Genomic DNA, 24,265 nt, shown 5'->3' with positions numbered 1-24,265 from the left:
TGCTTCACCGCCAATATGTAAAAATAAGACGGGATATCTTCTGTACTCTTGTTCGTCAGGATTTCATTCGTGTCGATTCAACCTTTGGATTGACAGAAATCTCTGAACCTGCAATATGGCCCCGATGTTTATTAGGTCGGCGATAGCGGATTTTATTTTTTAACCTTAGGCTTGAGTACTTTAACCATCTTTGGGTTCAATCTCCGAGTCAGGCTTCAACTCGAGCTCAATTTACCCTCGATTTTTACGTCAGCATGGGCTGGCGATAATGGCTCTTACGCCTTGGGTCGGAGTGACCTTTTATGTGTATGGCCCTGAGACTCATTTGGCTGGCAATAATGGCACTTATGTTGTGCCCTTAGGCATGTGTAATTAACTACTTTTTATCCGGTCTCCGAAGCGGGTTGCGACTCAAGTTCATTTTAATTCTCAAATTTTCAATTTGCAAGCTGGCGACAGTGGCTCTTACACTATTGCTCGTTGCGACCTTTTAGTGTGTGGCTCGGATGCTCGTTTGGCTGGTGACAATGGCTCTTACACTTTTGCCCGTGGGCATATTATAGGCTTTGTTTTCCTCTCGTTAAGGTCTTTTTGTAATAATTTTGCCTGACCCATCATCGGTTTGGGAAGAACCTCGATTTCAAGTCGTTAGCGGTGATGTTTGAGCACCTCGGAAGGTTTTTACCTCATAGGATAAGTAGCTCGAAGCCTTTTGATTTGGATCTGACATGGTCAAAGCTCATTTGCCTACTGAGGGACGCATGTTTTAACCGGTGCTTTTCGAAGTAGATTCGAAGTAATGGCCTGTGATTTTGTTAATGACAGTTGGGCGTCCCCGAGTCGCGTTAATTTAGCTGGTGCAGCCATTTTGACCATAGTCATATATGTTTGGCAAGAGCCATTTTTGATCCCGAATGATAGTTTAGGCATCTACACCGATGGTATGCCCTTTCGGGAAACTTACAATTGCGATGTATAGCCTAAACTTCGGGATTGAGTTTTATTCCTGTAGTAATGTCTTGCAAAATTGTCATGCCTGCTGAGGTCTTACAGTTTGTCATGCCTGTTGAGGTCTTACAGTTTTTCCATGCCTGTTGAGGTCTTGCATTTTGTCATGCCTGTTGAGGTCTTACAATTTTGTTGCTATGTAAGATAGATCTCGCTAGGCCGAGTCTGCCCACTCTGGGTCTTACGGCCTCGGATTTTCCAGTCTATGGTGAGTGACGACAGTCTCCTTAGGCTCGAAGGCTATTATTCGTGAGCACGGAGTTGCCTTGTTGGGGCCTTATGAGCCCGGAGTTCTGACCCTGGGGTCGCGCGGGTGCCAAATTGTTGACGCTATGTCTCCGAGTATTTCGGGACGCATTCGGTGGAGGGACCCCTACCGTGAGCATGCTGAACTTTCTTTTTGGAGTACGAGGTGCTTTTGGTGACCGATACACCTTTGATCTATTGATCTAAATACGTGTTGTTGTGTTGAGCAGATCTTTGCTAGACCGAGTTTGCTCACTCGGGGTCTTACGGCCTCGTATTTTTAGGTGCGTGGCGACTGGCGGTAGTCTTCGAGTACTTAAGGTACCTTTGATGTTTGTGACGCTTGGCGATTTCCGCATTGCCTTACCTGAAGGTTTCGTGATTTTGGAGTTTCGGCCCGGAGGCCGTCTGAGCGCTGAATTGCTGGCGCCAGTCCCCGAGTGTTCGGGACGTTTTCAGCGAAAGAATTGTTACCTTACTTTGCGAAGGTGTATTTGACAAAAGATATTCTTTGATTGCTTGGTATAATAGTACACGTATTTGCTCACGGGGGCCTAACTATATGGACACAGTTCTTTAGACCGTTTGGCCTAGTACATTGCTTCCTACAGGAACCCCATTTGGCGCTTCAAGACCTTTTCGAGCGGGTAGCTTTATGGGGGAATGGCTCTTACTGTTCAAAGTTGTCTGCAACTTGCGGAGTTTTCCTTGAGCAGCTCGCAGACGTTGCCTCGTTAAAAACCTTCCGGTAAAACCCCTTCTTTTTTAGGACAAAAACTCAGTCGAAGGAAAAGAGTGCAACGGGTGCATTTTTAGAGCCTTGAGGTCTTCAGGCAGTGTTAGCATTATGACAGCTCCGGTCGGGTGCCTGCATAATGGTTAGTTCTAAATTTGAAACAAAAAGGGAGATGGTCGTACCTTGAAGTGAGATATGCTGGCGATGCATCAGGATTGATTTGTTATAATTGCCTGAGGCAAAAATGCAGTATGGATTTCTACTTCGTATTGTCAAGTTCGATAGAGGGTGAGGCCCGATTCGCCCTTTGGTTTATTCGGGGTGGAGATACGAATGTTGGTACCACATTGTGTATTGCGAACATTTCCCTTGCCGCATGTTGTTCCCCGTAGATGGTTTTAATTTTGTCCTTTGTTGGGAATTTATCATCTGGTGAAGGGTGGATGGCACTGCTCTCATGTAGTTTATCCACGGTCGCCCGAATAAGGCGTTATACCTTATGTCTCCCTCGATGACATGGAATTTGGTGTCTTGGGTCGTGCCGGCCGCGATAACCGGGAGGATGATTTCTCCTTTCATCGTTTCGATTGCCATGTTGAATCCATTGAGGACCCGAGTGGCGGGCATGGTTTGATTGAGCAGTCCGAGTTGTTCTATTACCCTCGACCTAACAATATTGGTCGAGCTACCTGAATCCACGAGTACACATTTTATCTGAAAAGAATTTACAAGGAAGGAAATTACCAGGGCATCGTTGTGGGGTTGAGATAGGGTCTCAGTGTCCTCTTCGCTGAACGTTAGGGCGTCTTCGAGGATATATACTGGAGTCCGCTTTTCTCTGGTGATGGATATTTTTGTTCTTCTCATTACGGGTTCCTGCGGGGCATCGGCGCCCCCCATGATCATGTGGATGACATGTTGCAGCTCATTTAACTGATTCTTCTTGGTTGCCTCCCTTTCTCGGAATTGGTTTTTGTCTCGATCGCTAAGTAATTCCCAAAGATGTCCTTTGTTGAGTAGCCGAGCAACCTCCTCTCGTAGTTGATGACAATCCTCGGTCCTATGGTCGTGCGTGTTGTAAAACTCGCATACTAGGTTGAAATTCCTCTGTGAAGGATCTGCCTGCATCGGTTTGGGCCACTTGGCGTCTCTGATCTTACTAATAGCAAACAGGATGTCTGACACATCGACGTTGAAGTTGTATTCTGACAGATGGGTCGCACCCGTTGGCACTATGTTCCCATCGAACATGGTTCTGTTGATGAGCCCTTGAGGGTCTTGTCCTCGATCCACCCTCCGATCATTGCGAGGTAGGTTGCGCCTCGGGGCATTCCTCCTATCCTCGAGGTATGGCTGATACCTTTCTTTGTTTGGTTTCAGTTTCCTTTCCATGAGCCTGCTTGGGTATACTGAGCCCGAAGGGGCTCCCAACTGGTCATCCTCGGCTCTAATCTTCGACTGGTACCGGTTGTGGACGTCCGACTAGGTCACGGCCAGATAGTCGATCAAGTTCTGTTTCAGCTGTTTTGAAGCCACTAAGCTTCATTCGTTCAGGCCTTGGGTGAAGGCCTGCACTACCTAGTCATCGGAGACTAGTAGTAGCTTCATCTGTTCTATCTGAAAGTGGGACACGAATTCCCACAACATCTCGTTTTTTCTTTGCTTTATTTTGAAAACAACAGATTTCCTTATCGCTACCTTGATGGCTCTGGCATGTGCCTTTACAAAGGAGTCTGCTAGCATGGCGAATGAATCTATGGAATTAGGAGCCAAGTTGTGATACCATATCATGGCCCCCTTCGAGAGTATTTCCTCGAATTTTTTCAGTGATACAGACTCGATTTCGTCATTCTTTATATCGCTTCCTTTTACTACGTAGGTGTAGACAGTAACGTGTTCATTAGGGTCGGTGGTACCATTGTACTTAGGGGGTTCCGGCATTCTGAACTTCTTTGGAATATGCTTCGGGGCCGCTGCCTCGGGGAATGGCCTTTGTATGAACTTCTTTGAATCCACGCCCTTGAGGACCGGGGGCACCCGGGATCTGATCGACCATAGAGTTGTAGGTCTCGACCTTCTTATTGTTGGTTGCTATCATTTTTTCACCCGATTCGATCCTTTTGGTGAGTTCCTCAAGCATCTTTACTATGGCAGGGTCGGCTACCGATCCATTATTGCTTGATCTCTCGGGTACTTGTTTGGAAGGGGAGCTGTTTTCGGTGCTATTGTGCTGGGAGTCTTCGGATGGCTTTGTAACTGAGCTATGGCCAACTAGTATGCCTGCAACATTTCAAAAATATCGTGAATACTGACTTCATGTGCATCCCGAGCTGGTGTCTTTTGGGCTTCTTTTCAGTCGCTATGCCATATGCTCATGTCGGTGTATGAGGTTTCATCGACCTGTTGGGCGTCCTGTAAATCTGCATCCGCTAGAATCGGTCCGGGCACGTTATCGGGACTCTGTGGTAGCACGTCAATAACCGAAATAGCCATGCCATTTTCCCCGTGATTTTCGAGGTTGTCGTTCTCGACTTTGTTTACCGAGCCAGACATTTTGACCAGAAATCAAAGATCTCGAGCAAGAAAAAACGTGAAAGATAACTTGTGTTTGTGTAATGAAGCTAGCAAAAAAATAATCACTATAATTTTTAGCCCCACGGTGGGCGCCAAACTTTTTACCGTGAAAATGGTAACAACAATTAAATTTGTAAAATGGGACTCTAAAAATACGTGATCTATTTTTATGCTAGTTGTTTAGAGCAGTTGATGCTAAGAATATGAAGTTTAACGATGAGATACAAGCTAAAAATGGGGCAGTAATCAAACTGAAGGGCTTGTTGCTCGGGCTTCGAACTGGTCGATATAGGGCCTCAGGGTCGATATCCGGCTCGATCTCGAGCTATCGGGGGTAGTCGGGAATGGGATAACAGTTAAGATATGATCAAACAAGGCTCTTTATGGCCAAGACCAAGCAATGAATGAAGAACAAGTAAGAAAGTGATAAATGCTAAAGTGGCCTCGAGCAAGTAAGTTAGAGAGAAGAAAGAGAGAGAGATATTATTGATATTGCACAGAGTAGTTGGAGCTTGCCTTACAGAGTGTTAATGACTCCCCTTTTCTAAGAATGGGGGAGACCAAACTTAGTACAAGATACGTTGAGTGATAAAGGAAGCGGGATGGAACAGATAACTAGCTTCATGACGTATGCGTGGGCCAATGTTAGGCTGCCCAAATAGACTTAATCGACTCCGGATGCATTCTTCGGGAGCTTCCCATGTTCGTCGGGTTTTCGGCCGATGATATCCTCAGCTGGGTATCGACAAATCTTGAGGGAAGTAACTGGCTCGAGGTCCCGAGCCTCCGAGGTGACCTACTGAAGCAATTTGTCAACGACAAATCGGTCCTCCAATTTCACCGTGCACAATAGTATTATGAATAGCTAATTTGTTATCTAGGATTTTGATGGAACCTTTTGTGGAATGAATTTTCATTATGCTATTATATAGTTAAACCATTGGATTTATCTGTTTGTTCAACAACGTGATTGTTGTTGATTGAATGGTCATCAATTGAATGTGCATATTCATTGTGTATTACTTGAAAAAGGGTACATATTTAGGTAGCTATTGAACAACAGCACTCCTAACATATGTGAGAAATTGATACGGGGGGTTTAAAAGAGTTGGCCGTGCTCAAATTTTGGCGCCATTGGTGGGGAACTAACGGTGTAGTTGTAGTTGGATATATTGCTAGGTTTCAAGTTTGAACTTTTATTTTGTTTTGTTCTTTTTTTAATTTTATTTTATTTTACTTGTTTATTTGAGAAACGTGACATCGTGGAATTACGGAAGTTTAGTTGTTGGTAATTCTACTATCGAACCTTACATATATTGTGAAGGAAATCACTCGTGGCAAAATTATCAAAATGTTCCTAAGAACGGGTTATGTGCACCAACTCAATCTTATTTGTTGAATTTGTGTGATGTATGTGGTGGTCAAGATGCTTACTTTTATGGTTGTGCTTATATTTCCTATCCTCCCCTAACCCCTTACTATGTTGATCGTACTTTTTCTGTGAAGTTAATAGGAACAAAGAACCCGAGAATGATAACGTGAAAGAGATCAAGGATATGTTAAAATGTCTTGTGGAACAAAATGATGAAAGAAAGTTGCATATAAAAAGGCAAGAGGCAACTATTCACAACTTGAAGGCCCAAGTGAGTCAACTAGTTGAAGATTTTAATGCTCAACAGGCCAATATTGTGGATAGTAGCCAAGAAGAGCGTGAATTAGAGCAAAAAGTGAGTTTCTAACAAAGAAGGTCAGAGTAGAGCACCAACAATCTATCCAACTAAAATTTGAGGATGCCCATGTTGAAATAGTGGTACTAGAGTCAACCGAGAATATTCAAGATGCAATTTTATACGACTCTAGTTTGTGTCATGAAGAGGATGTGAATAAGCCTGTAAATTTTCAGTTTGAGCACATTTGTCCTCACTCCATGCGCTTTTCCTCATTGTGTGTAGATGATGATATGGAAATAGAGTCATCCGAGCCAATTGAAGAATCAAGGAATGAGGAACAAAGTGCCTACATTCTGGAATGTTTCTTGTTAAAAATCAGGATTACCCACCTCACCTAAAGGCCAAGAAGTGCAAAATACTATATTGGTTTCTTGGGCCAATTATATTTGTTCCACCACCCCTGGAGCATAGCCAAAAACTTGATGCCAAAGCAAGGATTCAATTCATAAGCTTGAGGTGGAGGCAAAAAGCGGTTCATGCCGTGCCGCGATGTTAAATCAAGCACTTGTTGGGAGGCAACCCAACTTTAATACTTTCTTTTATTTCTAGTTTATATTTTTGTATTTCTATTGTGTTATTTTTGTAGTGTTATTTTTGACTTTGTCGGAGTAGGAGCATGACAATAACATCCATTGGAAAGATGCAATAAGAAGATATATGGTTTGAACTAAATGTGGGGTATCCGTACAAAGGACTCTGCCCGGGAGAAGTATGAGTATCCTATGATCCGTTAATGCTTCGGTCTTTAGCATACGGGAGAGTTTCTTTCACCCTCTTGTTATTTATGATGTGCATTGGGGATAATGCCCAATTTTAAGTGTGGGGTGGGGAGATTATCTGGATGATTTTATGGGCTTTCAGTTTGCTAGTTTATTTGAAAAACAAGAAAACGGGAAATCGAGAAAAATAATTAGATAGAAATAATCCCCCTTGATTTTTCTTATTGACACGATTCTTTTTTAAGGGATGATTCTTTGAACCGGGTAGTAATTTTTTTCTTATTAAAAAAAATTGCCAAACTTTTTGACTTTTCCCGATGATGGACTTCTTTGACAGTTTTCTTTAGGGATTAAAGTCTAAAGAAAAATGTAAAATAATTTTCCTTATTCATTCTTTTGTAAAACTGATAATGAATGGAAGAACTTGAGTGTCTATGCTTTTTGATATGTTTTATGCCAGGACATAGAGCGATAACATTTGAGTTGATTATCTTATTCGTGGTCTATGTGCCCACATGCCTTGAGAATATTTCAGCTATATTGCTTACAAAATGGTACACATTTAGGTAGTTGTTGAACAATATCACTCCTATAGTATGTGAGAAATCAATAAGAAGGATTTAAAGGCGAGACTCGAAATAACGAAACCTTGGTACAATCGTAGTGAGCGGTGAATTATTGCCTGCTAGCATAGTTCGAAAGAACATATGTGTAGTAAATTATAGTAGTTGCTCGAAAAAGAATTACGACACCCGAAGTACTCACGATCGTAGAGAACAATTAGGCGAAATTATAGAAGATGTAGCGGGAAGGATTCCGATAATTATGAAAATCATAACTCTAGACCTCCATAATTTAGTCTCCAATCCTTAGTATCTTTAGTTGTTAATTTACTACTTTAATTTAATAGTTAATTAGTGTAATGATCCGACTGATCATCTTGAGCATTTTCACTTCACTCGGTAATTTGAGGGCATGAGTAGCTCCATATGATGTAATATGACTTGTGTGAATCATTGGTTTTGGTTTTAGGTTATTCAGAATTGATTTGGAGGGATGAATTTCATGATTGAAGCTTTAAGTTGGAAGAGTTGACCAAGTTTGACTTTTTAGCATTGACCTCGAATTTTAGTTTTGATGGTTCTGTTGGGTCCGGATGGTGATTTCAGACTCGGGCGTATTCATGGATTTGCATTTGGATGTTTCTAGAGAGTTTTGGCGCTAAATGAAGGAAGTTGGAAATTTGAAGGTTTGGAAAGTTCATAAGTTTGACCGAGAGTTGGTTTGAGGATATCAGATATGTATTGTGGTTCTGGAAGTTAGAATAGCTTTGTTATGTTATTTGGGACTTGTGTGCAAAATTTGAGTCCATTCTGGGTTGATTTCATATGTTTCGGCGCGAGTTTAGGAAGTTGAAGATTCAAAGTTCATTAAATTCGATTAGAGGTACGATTCGTGGTTTAGATGTTGTTATGCGTGATTTTAGGCCTCGAGTAAGCCCGTATTATGTTATGTGACTTGTTGGTATATTCAGACGGGGTCCCGAGGGGCTCAAATGAGTTTCAGATAGGTTTGGATTGTGTTGTGCTCGTTTTTTTATGTTTAGACATAGTTTCTTCAAGCATAAAAGTTACCACATTAAGCAAATGAGCTCCTATTTCTGTTTTGATTGAAGCATTAGATCCGTATCGTAATTTTGGAATCATAGCAACTGTAATCATCAAGTTTCGACATCGTATGAGGAATTTATGATCATTTTACTAAGAATTGGGTCACCATATTTTTCAGATTAATTACGAAAATGCCACTGAATGTGTATTTATAAAGTTGCACTATTTCCAAATATTGAAACCAACATATCTCCTTCATTATAAGGTCAAATAGTGTTATTCAAAAGCCTAACTTGACTAGAATTTTACAAGGAATTTGTTCGAGACATCAAGAGTGAGTTTTAAGATTATTTGGCACACAAAACAAGGCAGAACAACTGGTAGAAATATATATATATATATCAATAATTTGTTCATTTGGTCATATTTTGAGTTGGAGAGCTCAGATTTGGGCGATTTTCACCACATGGATTGGGATGAGCATTCTCTACTTGGTTTTGATTATATTTCATTAATCCATCTTCGTTGTTGGCATTTGATTGATGATTTTAAATTGAAATTTGAGGGGTTTTGTCTAAAATTTCATAAAGTAAAATTTTGAGTTTTGAACATCGATTCGGAGTCGAATTTGAGTGAAACTAGTACGGCTGGACTCGTAATTGAATGGGTTGTTTGATTTTATCAATTTTGTTAGGTTTCGAGGTGCAAGACCGAGTTTGACTTTTTAGTTGACTTTGGGCTTTTGATTAAAGATTCCACCCTTATTGATTGGGTATATTTTCTTTGGCATTATTTGATATTCTTGAGTTGCTTTTGGCTAGTTTTGAACCGTTCGAAGGTCAGTACACGTGGGATGATGTTTTTGGAGAATCGTTTGGCTTGTTCGGTATTGAATTTGGCTTGTTCAATGTGAGTAACACTTCTAAACTTGGTGCTGAGGATATGTTGCCCCGAATTTCGTGTTATGTGTTTGGTGTTGAAGTGACACACATGCTAGGTGACGGGTGTGCGGGCGTGCACTGTGTGAATTGTGACTTTGTATTCCTGTGGTACTGTGTAGTTACCTGATCTTATCTGTAACCATAAAATCTCCACGCACTAGAGCTATTAAGTTGTAATCCATGTTAGAAACAATGTCTAGGCTACATGCTAATTCTGTTGGGACCCACCAAGGTTATTTTATTATTGAGTTATTTGCTTACATTGCAATTACATACTCAGTCATAGGCATTCATTTGCATATCATATCTCAGTCTCTGTCATCAGTTATTGATACATCACATCATCATATTTGGGCTGATTTACATGACATTGTGAGAACAAAATACTGGAGAGATTGATGACTGAGTGAGGCCGAGGGCCTGATTGTGAGGATATTGATGGGATCGGGCTGCACGTCGTAGCAGGTATGTTACATTCCATGTTTTCGTATGTGGGAGTACGTCGTAAGCCAATTGATGTAAGCTCGGAAATGAGATCAAATTTTGAAAGTACATAACGTAGATTTATCATGTTATCTTAGAGGTTACAAATCTTTAAGATCATAAATAACAAGTACCAGAAGGGTTGGAAAGCTTAGGCGCTAAACGAATTGAAGAAAATAAGTTTCATCGAAAGTTGACAAGTTTGGAATGTTATAACATATACTTTTTGGGTGAGACTAGGGTGATTAACATGATGAGGAGGTTAAGTTATGAGTTTTTTTAGTCGTATGATAGTCGTGTGTTATTTCTTTAAGTCAAGCGAGTTGTGGAACAAAAAATTGGCAAAGGTCATCACAAGTTCCATTCATAATGTGCTGAAATTTAGGTCAAATGTAGCTACACTTTTCTCCCAATATACTTGTAATCAAGGGATTATCTACATATAAAATTGAAGAAGTATGAGTCTAGTTTCCAACGCATTAAACCGTTTGTCAATAAGATCTCGGAGTACAGAGATATTCTCATTTTTGCGAGACTGCGCAAATTGACAGGTAACAAGTAGGTGCATCACCTACTTGCCAAAATGAGAGGACTCAATTAAAAGCCCCAAAGAAGGCCAATAGGGGACTTTTAAAGGATTATAAACTCATTTATTTCACCCATCTTTCAGTCCTTGAAAACTCAATTGAACCCCTGCAACTCCTCCCTAAAAATCCCACACAAACCCTAGGGTATTTCGGGTGTTACGACGTGATTCTAGTGCCGAAAAGTCCGGACAGCTTGCTAGTTTCTCTTTCTCTTTCTTGTAGCCGCATTGAGGAACTGATTTTTGATGAAGAAGGACCACATTTTGTGGGTTATACTCAGTACAAGGTAAAGTTATGCTTCTCCTTCCATTATCTATGCATTTGCAAGTTGTAACTCGATCATAAAGAATAGACCTAGCCAGTGTCGAAAAAATGATATGTTGTTTGTTTTTGTGTCATGGTTGGCTGGTTGTGAACTTATTTTTAAGTTGAATTCATAGATGGTTTATTGGATAAGAGGTATAATTATGTACTTTTGGTTGTGTTTCTCAATTTGAAAGAAAAGACAAGCCGAAACGTGCTTAAGTAAACTGAAAAATTAATTTTGAGTTGTTGAACTTGCTGGACTATTTTGTGGGCTGTTTCATATTGCTATTGGGTTTTCACTTTTGCTACTGTTTTTATGGAGTTTAGAGGAGGAAGGGTGTATAGAAATACCACATAATGTCAGGGTTGTTTGTTGGTCGTTCGTCGTAACATTTTCGGATTGTTTGACACTATTATGGTTGTCGTGTTTTGTATGAAGTGATAGGGGTATGTTGGACTGTTTGTGATTGTTTTGACTTGTGTGAAGTCATATATATAGGGGCTTTGTTGTCCGTTTTATTGTAAAATAGGTTGTGGTCGATACATAATAGTTATGACGCATAAACGATAACGATAGTGTCATTTCTCTTATTATAGACTAAGGAGTAGTGACACTTGCATAGCTTGAGGTTGGGCGGTACATATACAAGTTATGTGAGGCTATCCCTTTCCTTCTTTTGCATGACTTCGATTGTACATAATGCAATTAACGAGCGTCCAAAGGTACTCTACTCTTAGAAGTTGGCAATACTTACATTGTTTCCCTTCTTATGGAACAATTGATGTTGAGGTTGCTTCTTTTATCCTTATGTTATAAATGTTGTTGGTACTTCCTGATTCTTATAAGATTCTTGATGAAGAGTTATTCCTAATAAGGTGTACAGAGAATATCGACCTTACGTCTCTCCGAAAGGTTCAGAATATGATTCCAATGAGTCTTACATGCATTATATATATCTATCTATTTTACTCTACCGAGTCGTGCTATAGTTGGCCGGGTACAGCACCTATTGTGCAACCACTGATCAGTTAGGATTACCGAGCTCCACGTGGCCGGGTACGATTCTACCGAGCCTTATGATGGCCAGGTACATTTTTACCGAGTCCTCTTTGAGATACAATAAAGAGGCATATGCTTTTTAAAAGGTTATGTATATATATGTATTATACATTTCATGTTAGTATCCCCTAGAGGCACTTAGATGTTACAAGTTGTATCTCCTATATCTCTCTTTACATTACTGTTCTTGTTTATGTTTTCCTGCCTTACATACTCGGTACTTTATTCGTACTAACATTACTTTTGCCTGGGGATGCTACATTTCATGCCCGCAGGTCTCGATTGATAGGTTGACAGTCCTCCAAGTAAGCTATCAGCTCAGCGGAAGGTGTTGGTACACTCTACTTTCTCCGGAGTTGCCTATTTTGTCAGTATGCTTTGGATATGTATTGATTAGTATGGCGGGGCCCTGTCCTGACTTTATAATATTATATACTCTTAGAGGCTTGTAGACAGATGTCAGGTGTATGGATACTTGTATGGCTATGTCGGCTTATGTTTTGAGTTTACAAATGGTCATGTCGGCCTTATAGGCCCGTATGTCACATGTATAAGTTTGCATATCATGTTGGGTCGTCATATGTTGAGTATTCCCTTATGTTTCACTCTTGTTATCTCATGAAGTGTTTTCTAGCTCATTTACCCATGATAGTATGATAAGAAAGATATGTTACGGTTGTACTCGGTTGAGTAAGGCACCGGGTGCCCGTCGCGGCCCCTTCGTTTTGGGTCCTAAAAAAATGGTATCAGAGCAGTTCTTTCCTAGGGAGTCTACAAGCCATGTCTAGTAGAGTCTTGTTCATGGGTGTGTTGTGCACCACACTTATAAGCAGGAGGCTACAGGGCATTTATGACTATCACTCTTTCTTCTTATTCTAGATCGTGTGGAAGAGCTCAGTTGTAAGAACTCAATTTCCTAAACTCTATCTTATTCATAATACAACGATCCCTACATCTAGAAAGACAGTTGGTAAGAGATTAAATGTGGTTGTGGAAGAGTTGATCAGAGGAACTCGATTTTGCATTAAGTTTATGATGCGTAAATGTTAGGTCTTCAGCAGATCATGTGTGAGCCTCTTGATAAGAAGCCCCAAGACATGAATATCTATCCACCCATGGTAAAGAGCGACGAGAGAATTAGGAGGTGGATACTAGTTTCAATAAGTGAAATAAACAACTTGAAAAAAAAGTATGAGGTACCCAGCTAATGAAGATTATCAGTATTTGCAATTTAGATGGAGAAATATAAGCATTTTGAGTTACCTTCAACAGTAACAGAGGTATGTACAATTGGGCACAACCATCTTAGTTATGCCCTATGGAGTTAACAGATATAGTTTAAGAGAAGAAGGGGATAGCAAGATCCAATTGGGGTTAGAGTAACCCAAAATGGTAGATGGATTATTATAATTAGGTAATATTTCCGAAGGATTTTGAAAATATGGTAACAGTTCTCCATGTGATACACCCCGATGGTAAAATCTAGAATAGTACAATTAGATATGATTACTAGAATGTCTGAAAAAATTTAGAAGATTTGCACTGTAATCCTAGAAGGGATAAATATTTACCTTTGTATGGCTCCCATTCCTAGTAAACAAAGAATGTTAGGTGACCTGAAAAACCAGTGAGATGAAGCAAGGGGAGCTAAAAGTGAAAGAATGTTTTGTTGAAGTTATCAAAATAAAGTGATAGGCAAAAAAAATATTAGCCGGAGAATAAGAAGAGAGTAAATAAAGTATTATGAGTAAGATGTGATAAATGGGTGATAACAGTAAATCAAAATATGACACGATGATAGAGTCCATAGTCAAGTGAAGGAAAATATAAGAGGTGGCAAGCCTTGAGACAATAATAGAGTATTGGCCAAAGGTCGTATCCTCATTTCGAGAAATGAGTTGGTGAGTCCAACATGATCATCAGGAGGCAAAGTTAGACCCCCTGTTGTAACAGAAATTACTATGGTCTAGCAAACAAGATAAAACCGAACATGAATTAGGGATCGGAGGATTTGATAATGGTTGACATCGTGATAATTTTAGAGATCGTGTTCCAACATTAATAGAATAGACAACAGACGAATAACCTGTAAAGGTCATTTAGGAAGTCGCTTACCTAAAGCAAGCACTCTGAGCAGAATTAATCTTAAGGGACTAAGTGTGCTAGTTACACTAGTTGTCACCTTCGTGCGTAAGAAATTTAGTTATCCCTGGTACAGAAGGTTACCATAAGGCGATTAAGGTTCATTGATGATGTGAAAAGACACTAAAGATGAAGAGGTAAAACTATATAGGTAGATCGTCATAGTACTAAATCTTAGTACTCCCCTAAAGGGGAGAATATGGTGTGATATGGTATTAAGTCGGAGTTAAGCGGTTCAGGTAACTATGGAATGGTAAAGTAAGAATGTGGTAAAATGGAGAAAGGGATGATGTATCATTTATTCAATTCCTACGAATATGTTGCGACTCCAGAACATTATACAAGCACGACACCGGGTAGAGGCAGTAAAATTTTTCGGCCAAGATGGTATTGATAAATAAGTGTGAATGGGCACTTGATACATTAGGAGCTAGTGGCTAGAGGTAAGTTAAGACAAAGAATATATCCCAAGAGAGATTATGCAGAATATATATATATATATATATATATATGTGTGTGTGTGTGTGTGTGTGTGTGTGTGTGTGTGTGTGTGTGAATGGACCAACGAGTAATTAATAGTTGATTCAGGAAGAGCCCGGTTATGGCTAGACAAGAGGTCACAGATAAATCAATAGATCATGCAAGATAAATGTAGTGAACCACAGCATAGGGAATTCAGTCTCGCAGATATGAGATCGCAATCATCTAAAAATTATCAGATAGGAGTCGAGGCAGTTAAAGGTACTGTTTAAGTTTTTTGAAAATAAGAGAGAGTGCCACTAAGGAGAAAATCAAAATTTGAGGTTAGAAGCAACCCTACGAGCACAAGGGAACGAAGTTGTGTAACTAAGGATTATTATAGGTGAGTAAGAACAACAAAAATTTCCTTCGGATGTACGATATAACAATCTCGCAACTTTACAAGAGCCAGAATGTCTCCGTAAGTACTACAACGAAAGACTAGCTGAGGAAATAAGGAAGAAGGTTTTCACCTAAGCATAGAGAACTAAAGAGTAAATGATCTTGTAACAACAGTCTCACTACAATATGGTATGCACTCCATAAGAAAGTGGCACCTATCGTGGCTAATGAATGAAAAAAATCAAAGGTAATGTTTGAGATCATATGAGATACAGGAACTTACAGTATTTGTGGGCAATAAGACAAGCCAAGTATTCATGCAACAAGTGATAGAACAAACATGAAAAGTAGTTGCTTACATTTAATACAACTGAGAAGGCACGAAAGGAAATTTATGGTGCTAGCAAGTTAAAGGAAGGTTACGAGTAGTATAAAATAGATAGGTGTAGGTCACAAGGTAAACTATCGTAGAGCAACAAGGTTTTAGGTAGATATGAGTAGAGATATGAAAAAGTAAGTGAGAATGTGATGAGAATATGTAAGTCCTCGGGATCAAACCCATCTAAACAAGGGAGCTGATGGTTTCCATATGTAATAAAAAGCTCGGTACAGCCTGAATGAACACAGAGGAGTCTAAGACTAGGAGCAATTAGAAGACATGAAATGCTGCCCCGGTAGTAGAATAAGGGTGTAATTGTGATAGATAAGAGGATGACATTTAGTCCTTTGATTGAGGAATAATTTAAAGAGAAGGGATTTTAGGAATTACACGGGATTAGAATACCCCCATAAGATTAATCATGTTAGGATGCTCTGAAATGATGTTATTGAAGTATAGTATCATCCCTAGGTGGATCGGGCAAATCACTTCAGATGTTCCTCGATGAGACACGAGCCCTAGTGACAATGTATTACGTAAGAGGTTTCAAGTTATCAGTTGTAGATTATGGATCAACATTAAGGTGAATTACCCATGGATGGACAAAACTTGAAAAGTATGAGATGAGATTAGACCATCAATATTAAGATGAACAATAATGAGAAAGCATTAAAGGACTTAGATTTATACAAATATAACAATCAGCGAAAGAGTAAACCGAAGTTGGGTGGCATACCTCGGTAATAATAAATCAAAGTAAGAGTTATGGTATGGTATGACCTACCTAGTTGTAGTAAATCCATAAGCATAGATAACTGAGATTTGAAACAAGATATATCAATAGTCGTAAATTCGACAAAGTACCAAGCGAAGAACTTCAGTACACTTATAGATGCCTAGAAGGACAACTAGCCATAGTTCTATATATATTTACAAAGTGAGGCCTAGAGATTGGCTAAAAGCTTAAGGAAGAAGGAGAGAAGAGTCTCATAGGTGCACATACATGTTGCATGATAGAAGGTCGCGACAGCTACGAGATTTGAAGAATTTCGACGACAAGTCGTGGGGTGAGAAAGAGACCTAAAAGGGGGAAATACCTAGCCTTCGAGTTTATACACAAAACAATTGCCTAGATGCAAGGAAAATATTAAAGTATTCATAAGAGCTATAGGTTATGAGACTGATAAATGCATCAGTCAACATTCGAGGACGAACGTTCCAAAGGGGGGAATGATGTTACATCCAATGTTTTCAAACGTGAGAATACGTCGTAAGCCAATTAATGTAAGCTCGAAAATGAGATCAATTTTGAAAGTACATAATGTAATTTTATCATGTTATCTTGGAGGTTACAAATCTTTAAGATCATGAATAACAAGTACCAAAAGGGTTGGAAAGCTTAGGCGCTAAACGAATTGAAGAAAATAAGTTTTGTCGAAAGTTTACAAGTTTGGAATGTTGTAACATATACTTTTTGGGTGAGACTAGGGTGATTAACATGATGAGGAGGTTAAATTATGAGTTTTTTTAGTCGTATGATAGTCGTGTGTTATGTTTTTAAGTCAAGCGAGTTGTGGAACAAAAAGTTGGCAAAGGTCATCCCAAGTTGCATTCATAATATGCTAAAATTTAGGTCAAATGTAGCTGCACTTTTCTCCCAATATACTTGGAATCAAGGGATGATCTACATATTGAATTAAAGAGCTATGTCTAGTTTACAATGCATTAAGCCGTTTGTCAATAAGATCTCAGAGTATAAATATATTCGCATTTTTGTGAGACTACGCAAATTGACAGGTAACAAGTAGGTGCATCACCTACTTGCCAAAATGAGAGGACTCAATTAAAAGCCCCAAAGTCGGCCAATAGGGGACTTTTAAATGATTATAAACTCATTTATTTCACCCATCTTTCAGTCCTTGAAAACTCAATTGAACCCCTGCAACTCCTCCCTAAAAATCCCACACAAACCCTAGGGTATTTCGGGTGTTATGACGTGATTCTAGTGCCAAAAAGTCTGGACAGCTTGCTAGTTTCTCTTTCTCCTTCTTGTAGCCGCATTGAGGAACTGATTTTTGATGAATAAGTACTAGGTTTCGTGGGTTATACTTAGTACAAGGTAAGGTTATGTTTCTCCTTCCATTATCTATGCATTTGCGAGATGTAACTCAATCGTAAAGAATAAACCTTGCGAGTTTCGAAAGAATGGTAAGTTGTTTGTTCTTGTGTCATGGTTGGCTGGTTGGGAACTTATTTTTAAGTTGAATTTATAGCTGGTTTATTGGATAAGAGGTATAATTATTTACTTTTGGTTGTGTTTCTCAATTTGAAAGAAAATACAAGTCGAAATGTGTTTAAGTAAACTGAAAAATTAATTTTGAGTTGCTTAACTAGTGTTACTATTTTGTGGGTTGTTTCGTGTTGCTATTGGGTTGTCTCTTTTGATACTATTTTTATGGAGTTGATCGGAGGAACGGTGTGGAGAAACACCATATAATGGCAGGTTTGTTTGATGGTTGTTCGTCATAACATTTTCCGATTGTTTGACACTATTATGGTTGTCGTGTTGTGTATGAAGTGATAGGGGTATGTTGGACTGTTTGTGATTGTTTTGACTTGTGTGAAGTCATATATATAGGGGCTTTGTTGTCCGTTTTATTGTAAAATAGGTTGTGGTCGATACATAATAGTTACAACGCTTAAACGATAACGATGGTGCCATTTCTCTTATTGTAGACTAAGAAGTAGTGACATTTGCATAGCTTGAGGTTGGGCAGTACATATACAAGGTATGTGAGGCTATCCCATTCCTTCTTTTGTATGACTTCGATTGTACATAATGCAATGAACGAGCTTCCAAAGGTACTCTACTCTTAGAAGCTAGCAGTACTTACATTGTTTCCCTTCTTATGGAACAATTGATGTTGAGGTTGCTTCTCTAATCCTTATGTTATCAATGTTGTTGGTACTTTTTGATTCTTATAAGATTCTTGATGAAGAGTTATTCCTAATAAGGTGTACGGAGAATATCGACTTTACATCACTCTGAAAGGTTCAGAATATGATTCCAATGAGTCCTGCATGCATTATATATATGTATCTATTTTACTCTACCGAGCCGTGCTATAGTCGGCCGGGTACGGCACTTATTGTACAACCACTGATCAGTTAGGATTACCGAGCTCCACATGGCTGGGTTTGATTCTACCTGGCCTTATGATGGCCGGGTACGTTTTTACCAAGTCCTCTTAGAGGCCGGATATAATATGATGATGATGATGCCCACAGAGGCGTATGCTTTTTAAAAGTTTATGTATATATATGTATTATGCATTTCATGTTAGTTGTCCCCAGAGGCACTTAGATGTTAAAGGTTGTATCTCCTCTATCTCTCTTTACATTACTGTTCTTGTTTATGTTTTCCTGCTTTGGATACTCGATACTTTATTCGTACTGACGTTCCTTTTGGCTGGGGACACTGTGTTTCATGCCTGCAGGTCTCGATTGATAGGTTGACAGTCCTCCAAATAGGCTATCAGCTCAGCGGAAGGTGTTGGTGCACTCCACTTACTCCGGAGGTACGTATTTGGTCAGTATGCTTTGGATATGTATTGATTAGTATAGTTGGGCCCTGCCCCAACCTTTATGATATTATGTACTCTTAGAGGATTGTAGACAGATGTCAGGTGTATGGATACTTGTATGGTTTTGTCGGCTTATGTTTTGAGTTTACAAATGGTCATGTCGGCCTTATAGGCCCGTATGTCACATGTATAAGTTTGCATATCATGTTGGGTCATCATATGTTGAGTATTCCCTTATGTTTCACTCTTGTTATCTCATGACGAGTTTTCTAGCTCATTTACCCATGATAGTATGATAAGAAAGATATGTTACGGTTGTACTCGGTTGAGTAAGGCACCGGGTGCCCGTCGCGGCCCATTCGGGTTGGGCCGTGACAAAAGTGGTATCAGAGCAGTTCTTTCCTAGGGAGTCTACAAGCCATGTCTAGTAGAGTCTTGTTTATGGGTGTGTTGTGCACCACATTTATAAGCAGAAGGCTACAGGGAATTTAGGACTGTCACTCTTTCTTCTTGTTCTAGATCGTGTGGAAGAGCTCAGTTGTAAGAACTCAATTTCCTAAACTCTATCTTATTCATAATACAACGATCCCTACATCCAGAAAGACAATTGGTAAGAGATTAAATGTGGTTGTGGAAGAGCTGATCAGAGGAACTCGATTTTGCATTAAGCTTATGATGCGTAAATGTAATGTCTTTAGCAGATCATGTGTGTACTAAGATGTGTGATCCTCTTGATAAGGAGCCCCAAGACATGAATATATATCCACCCATATGGTAAAGAGCGACGAGAGGATTAGGAGGTGGATACAAGTTTCAATAAGTGAAAGAAACAACTTGAAAAAAAAGTACGAGGTACTTAGCTAATGAAGATTATCTGTATTTGCAATTCAGACAGAGAAATATAAGCATTTTGAGTTACCTTCAACAGTAACAGAGGTATGTACAATTGGCCACAGCCATCTCAGTTATGCTCTATGGAGTTGACAGATATAGTTTAAGAGAAGAAGGGGATATCAAGATCCAATTGGGGTTAGAGTAACCCAAAATGGTAGATGGATTATTATCATTAGCAAACATTTCTGAAGGATATTGCAAATATGGTAACAGTTCTCCGTGTGAGACACCCCGATGGTGAAATCTAGAATAGTACATTTAGATATGATTAATAGAATGTCTGGAAAAATTTAGAATATTGGCACTGTAATCCTAGAAGGGATAAATATTTGCCTTTGTATGGCTCTCGTTCCTAGTAAAGAGAGAATGCTAGGTGACCTGAAGAGCCAGTGAGATGAAGTAAGGGGAGCTAAAAGTGAAAGAATGTTTTGCTGAAGTTATCAAAATAAAGTGATAGACAAAAAAAATATTAGCCGGAGAATAAGAAGTGAGTAAATAAAGTATTATGAGTAATTTGTGATAAATGGGGATAACAGTAAATCAAAATATGACATGATGATAGAATCTATAGTCAAGTGAAGGAAAAGACAAGAGGTGACATGTCTTGAGACAATAATAGAGTATAGGCCAAAGGTCGTATCCTCATTTCGAGAAATGAGTTGGTGAGTCCAACGTGATTATCAGGAGGCAAAGTTGGACCCCATGTAGTAACAGAAATTAGTATGGTCTAGCAAACAAGATAAAACCGAACATGAATTAGGGACCGAAGTATTTGATAATGGTTGACATCGTGATAATTTTAGAGATCATGTTCCAACAATAATAGAATAGACAACAGACAATAACCTTTGAAGGTCATTTAGGAAGTCACTTACCTAAAGCAAGCACTCTGAGCAGAGTTAATCTTAAGGGACTAAGTGTGCCAGTTACGCTAGGTTTCACCTTCGTGCGTAAGCAATTTATTTATCCCTGGTACAGAAGGTTACGATAAGGCGATTAAGGTTCATTGATGATGTGAAAAGATGCTAAAGATGAAGAGGTAAAACATATATAGGTAGATCATCGTAGTACTCCTCTAAAGTGGGTATATGGTGTGATATGTTATTAAGTTGGAGTTAAAAAGATCAGGTAAGTATGGAATGGTAAAGGAAGAATGAGGTAAAAAGGAGAAAGGGATGATGTTGCATTTATTCAATTCCTACATATATGTTGCGACTCCAGAACATTATACATGCACGACACCGTGGAGAGGTAGTAAAAGTTTCCGGCCAGGATGTTATTGATAAATAAGTGTGAATGGACACTTGATACATCAGGAACTAGTGGGTAGAGGTAAGTTAAGACAAAGGATATATCCCAAGAGATATTATGTAGAATATATATATATATATATATATATATATATATATATATATATATATATATATATATATATATATATATGAGAATGGACCAACGAGTAATTAGTAGTTGATTCCGGAAGAGCCCGGTTATGGCTAGACAAGAGTCACAGATAAATCAAAAGATCATGCAAGATAAATGTAGTGAACCGGAGCATAGGGAATTCAGTCTCACAGATATGAAATTCAGTCTCGCAGATATGAGATCGTAATAATCTAAAAAATTTCAGATAGGAGTTAAGGCAGTTAAAGGTACCGTTTAAGTTTTTTGAAAATAAGAGAGACTGCCACTAAGGAGACAATCTAAATTTTTGCTTAGAAGTAACCCTACGAGCACAAGGGCACGAAGTTATGTAACTAAGGATTATTATAGGTGAGTAAGAATAACGAAAATTTCCTTCGGATATACGATATAACAAGCTCGCAACTTCACAAGAGCCAGAAGGTCTCCAAAAAGTACTACAACAAAAGACTAGCTGAGGAAATAAGGAAAAAGATTTCCACCTAAGAATAGCGAGCTAAAGAGTAAATAATCTTGTAACAACAGTCTCACTACAATATGGTATCCGCTCTGTAAGGAAGTGGCACCTATCGTGGCTAATGAATGAAAAAAAAATCAAAGGTGATGTTTGAGATCATATAAGGTGCAGGAACTTACAGTATTCGTGGGCAATAAGACCAGTCAAGTATTCATGCAACAAGTGATAGAACGACCAGGAAAAGGTATTGCTTACATTTAAAGACAACTGAGAAGGTACAAAAGGAAATTTATGGTGCTAGAAAGTTAAAGGAAGGTTACGAGTAGTATAAATAGATAGGTGTAGGTCATTAGGTAATATATCGTAGAGCAAAAAGGTTTTAGGTAGATAAGAGTAAAGATATGAAAAAGTGAGTGAGAATGTGACGAAAATATGCAAGTCCTCGAGATCAAACCCATCAAAATAAGGGAGCTGATGGTTTCCCTATGTAATAAAATGCTCGGTACAGCCTGAATGAACACAGAGGAGTCTAAGACTAGGAGCAATTAGGAAACATGAATTGTTGTCCCAGTAGTAGAATAAAGGTATAATTGTGATAGATAAGAGGATGACCTTTAGGCCTTTGATTGAGGAATAATTTAAAGAGAAGCTATTTTAGGAATTGCACGGTATTAGAATACCCCCATAAGATGAATCATGTTAGGATGCTATGAAATATTGAAGTATAGTATCGTCCCTAGGTGGATCGGGCAAATCACTTCAGATGTTCCCCGATGAGACACGAGCCCTAGTAACAATGTATTACGTAAGAGGTTTCAAGTTATCAGTGGTAGATTATGGATCAACATTAAGGCGAATTACCATTGGATGGATAAAATTTGCAAAGTATGAGATGAGATTAGACCGTCAATATTAAGATGAACAGTAATGAGGAAGCATTAGAGGACTTAGATTTATACATATATGGCAAGCAGCGAAAAAGAAAATCGGAGCTGGGTGGCAGACCTCGGTAATAATAAATCGAAGTAAGAGTTATGGTATGGTATGACCTACCTAGTTGTAGTAAATCCATAAGCATAGATAACTGAGGCTATGAAACAAGATATATCAATAGTCATAAGTTAGACAAAGTACCAAGCAAAGAACTTAAATATACCAATAGATGCCCAGAGGGACAACTTGCCATAGTTCTATATATATTCACAAAGTGAGGCCAAGAGATTTGCTAAAAGCTAAAGGAAGAAGGAGAGAAGAGTTGCATAGGTGTACATACAGTCTGCATGATAGAAGGTCGCAACAGCTACGAGATTTGAAGAATTCCGACGACAAGTCATTGGTGTGAGAAAGAGACCTAAAGGGGGGAAATCCCTAGCCTTCGAATTTAAAAACAAAATAGTTGCCTAGATGGAAAGGACAATATTAAAGTATTCGTAAGAGCTACAGGTTATGAGACTGATAAATGCATCAGTCAACATTCGAGGACGAATGTTCCAAAGGGCGGAATGATGTTACATCCCATGTTTTCATACGTGAGAGTACATTGTAAGCTAATTGATGTAAGCTCGGAAATGAGATCATTTTTTAAAGTACATAATGTAATTTCATCATGTTATCTTGGAGGTTACAAATCTTTAAGATCATGAATAACAAGTACCAAAAGGGTTGGAAAGCTTAGACGCTAAACGAATTGAAATTATGCAAGGCTTTATATTAAGGAGATAGTACGACTACATGGTGTCCCTGTATCTATTATCTCTAATAGGTGAGCTCAATTTACAGCTAACTTCTGGAGGTCCTTCCAAAAAGGATTGGGGACTCAAGTAAGTCTTAGTACAACATTTTATCCCCAGACAGATAGACAGGCTGAGCGTACTATTCAGACACTAGAGGATATGTTACGAGCTTGTGTGATATACTTCAAAGGTAGATCGGATGATCATCTGTCGCTTATTGAATTTGCATATAATAATAGCTACCATTCCAGTATTCAGATGGCTCCATACAAAGCTCTTTATGGACGGAAGTGTAGGTCGCCTATAGCGTAGTTTGATATTGGAGAATCTGGGTTACATGGGCCAGACCTGGTTCAACAAGCCATAGAAAAAGTAAAGCTTATTCGGGATCGACTGTTGACAGCTCAAAGTCATCATAAGTCATATTCTAACGTGCGGCGATGAGATTTAGAGTTCGGGGTTCATGACTGGGTATTCTTAATCGTGTCACCTATGAATGGTGTAATGAGGTTTGGAAAGAAAGGAAAACTTAGCGCACCGATAAATTGGGCCTTATAGGATCATTCGGAGAGTGGGTGAAGTAGCTTATGAGTTAGAATTGCCCTCGAAGTTAGAGTCTGTCCATCCCGTTTTTCACGTATCTATGTTACGGAAGTGCATTGGCGATCCTACCCGAGTGGTGTCCATGGATAATGTACAGATTACAGAGGACTTGTCATACGAGAAAATTTCGGTTGCCATCTTAGACCGACAAATCCGCAAGCTACGGAATAAGGAGGTAGCCTCCGTGAAA

The 24,265-nt window shown here is 39.1% G+C and overlaps 1 protein-coding gene across 1 annotated transcript in view; it reads left to right on the top strand.

Moving 5' to 3' along the window:
• The first annotated feature begins 268 nt into the window (after positions 1 to 268).
• Positions 269 to 24,265, top strand: part of LOC138868875 (uncharacterized) — a 45,402-nt gene continuing 21,405 nt past the window's right edge. Inside the window, exons 1-3 of the mRNA XM_070146451.1 lie at positions 269 to 368; positions 450 to 585; positions 6,078 to 6,291. Of these exons, the coding sequence (XP_070002552.1) occupies positions 269 to 368; positions 450 to 585; positions 6,078 to 6,291 (450 nt within the window). The remainder of the gene's footprint in view (positions 369 to 449; positions 586 to 6,077; positions 6,292 to 24,265) is intronic.

This window comes from Nicotiana sylvestris, chromosome 5, assembly GCF_000393655.2.
Source record: "Nicotiana sylvestris chromosome 5, ASM39365v2, whole genome shotgun sequence".
Classification (NCBI taxonomy): Eukaryota; Viridiplantae; Streptophyta; class Magnoliopsida; order Solanales; family Solanaceae; genus Nicotiana; species Nicotiana sylvestris.
Note: the sequence above shows the minus strand (reverse complement) of the source record. Positions and strands in the feature narration are given on the sequence as shown.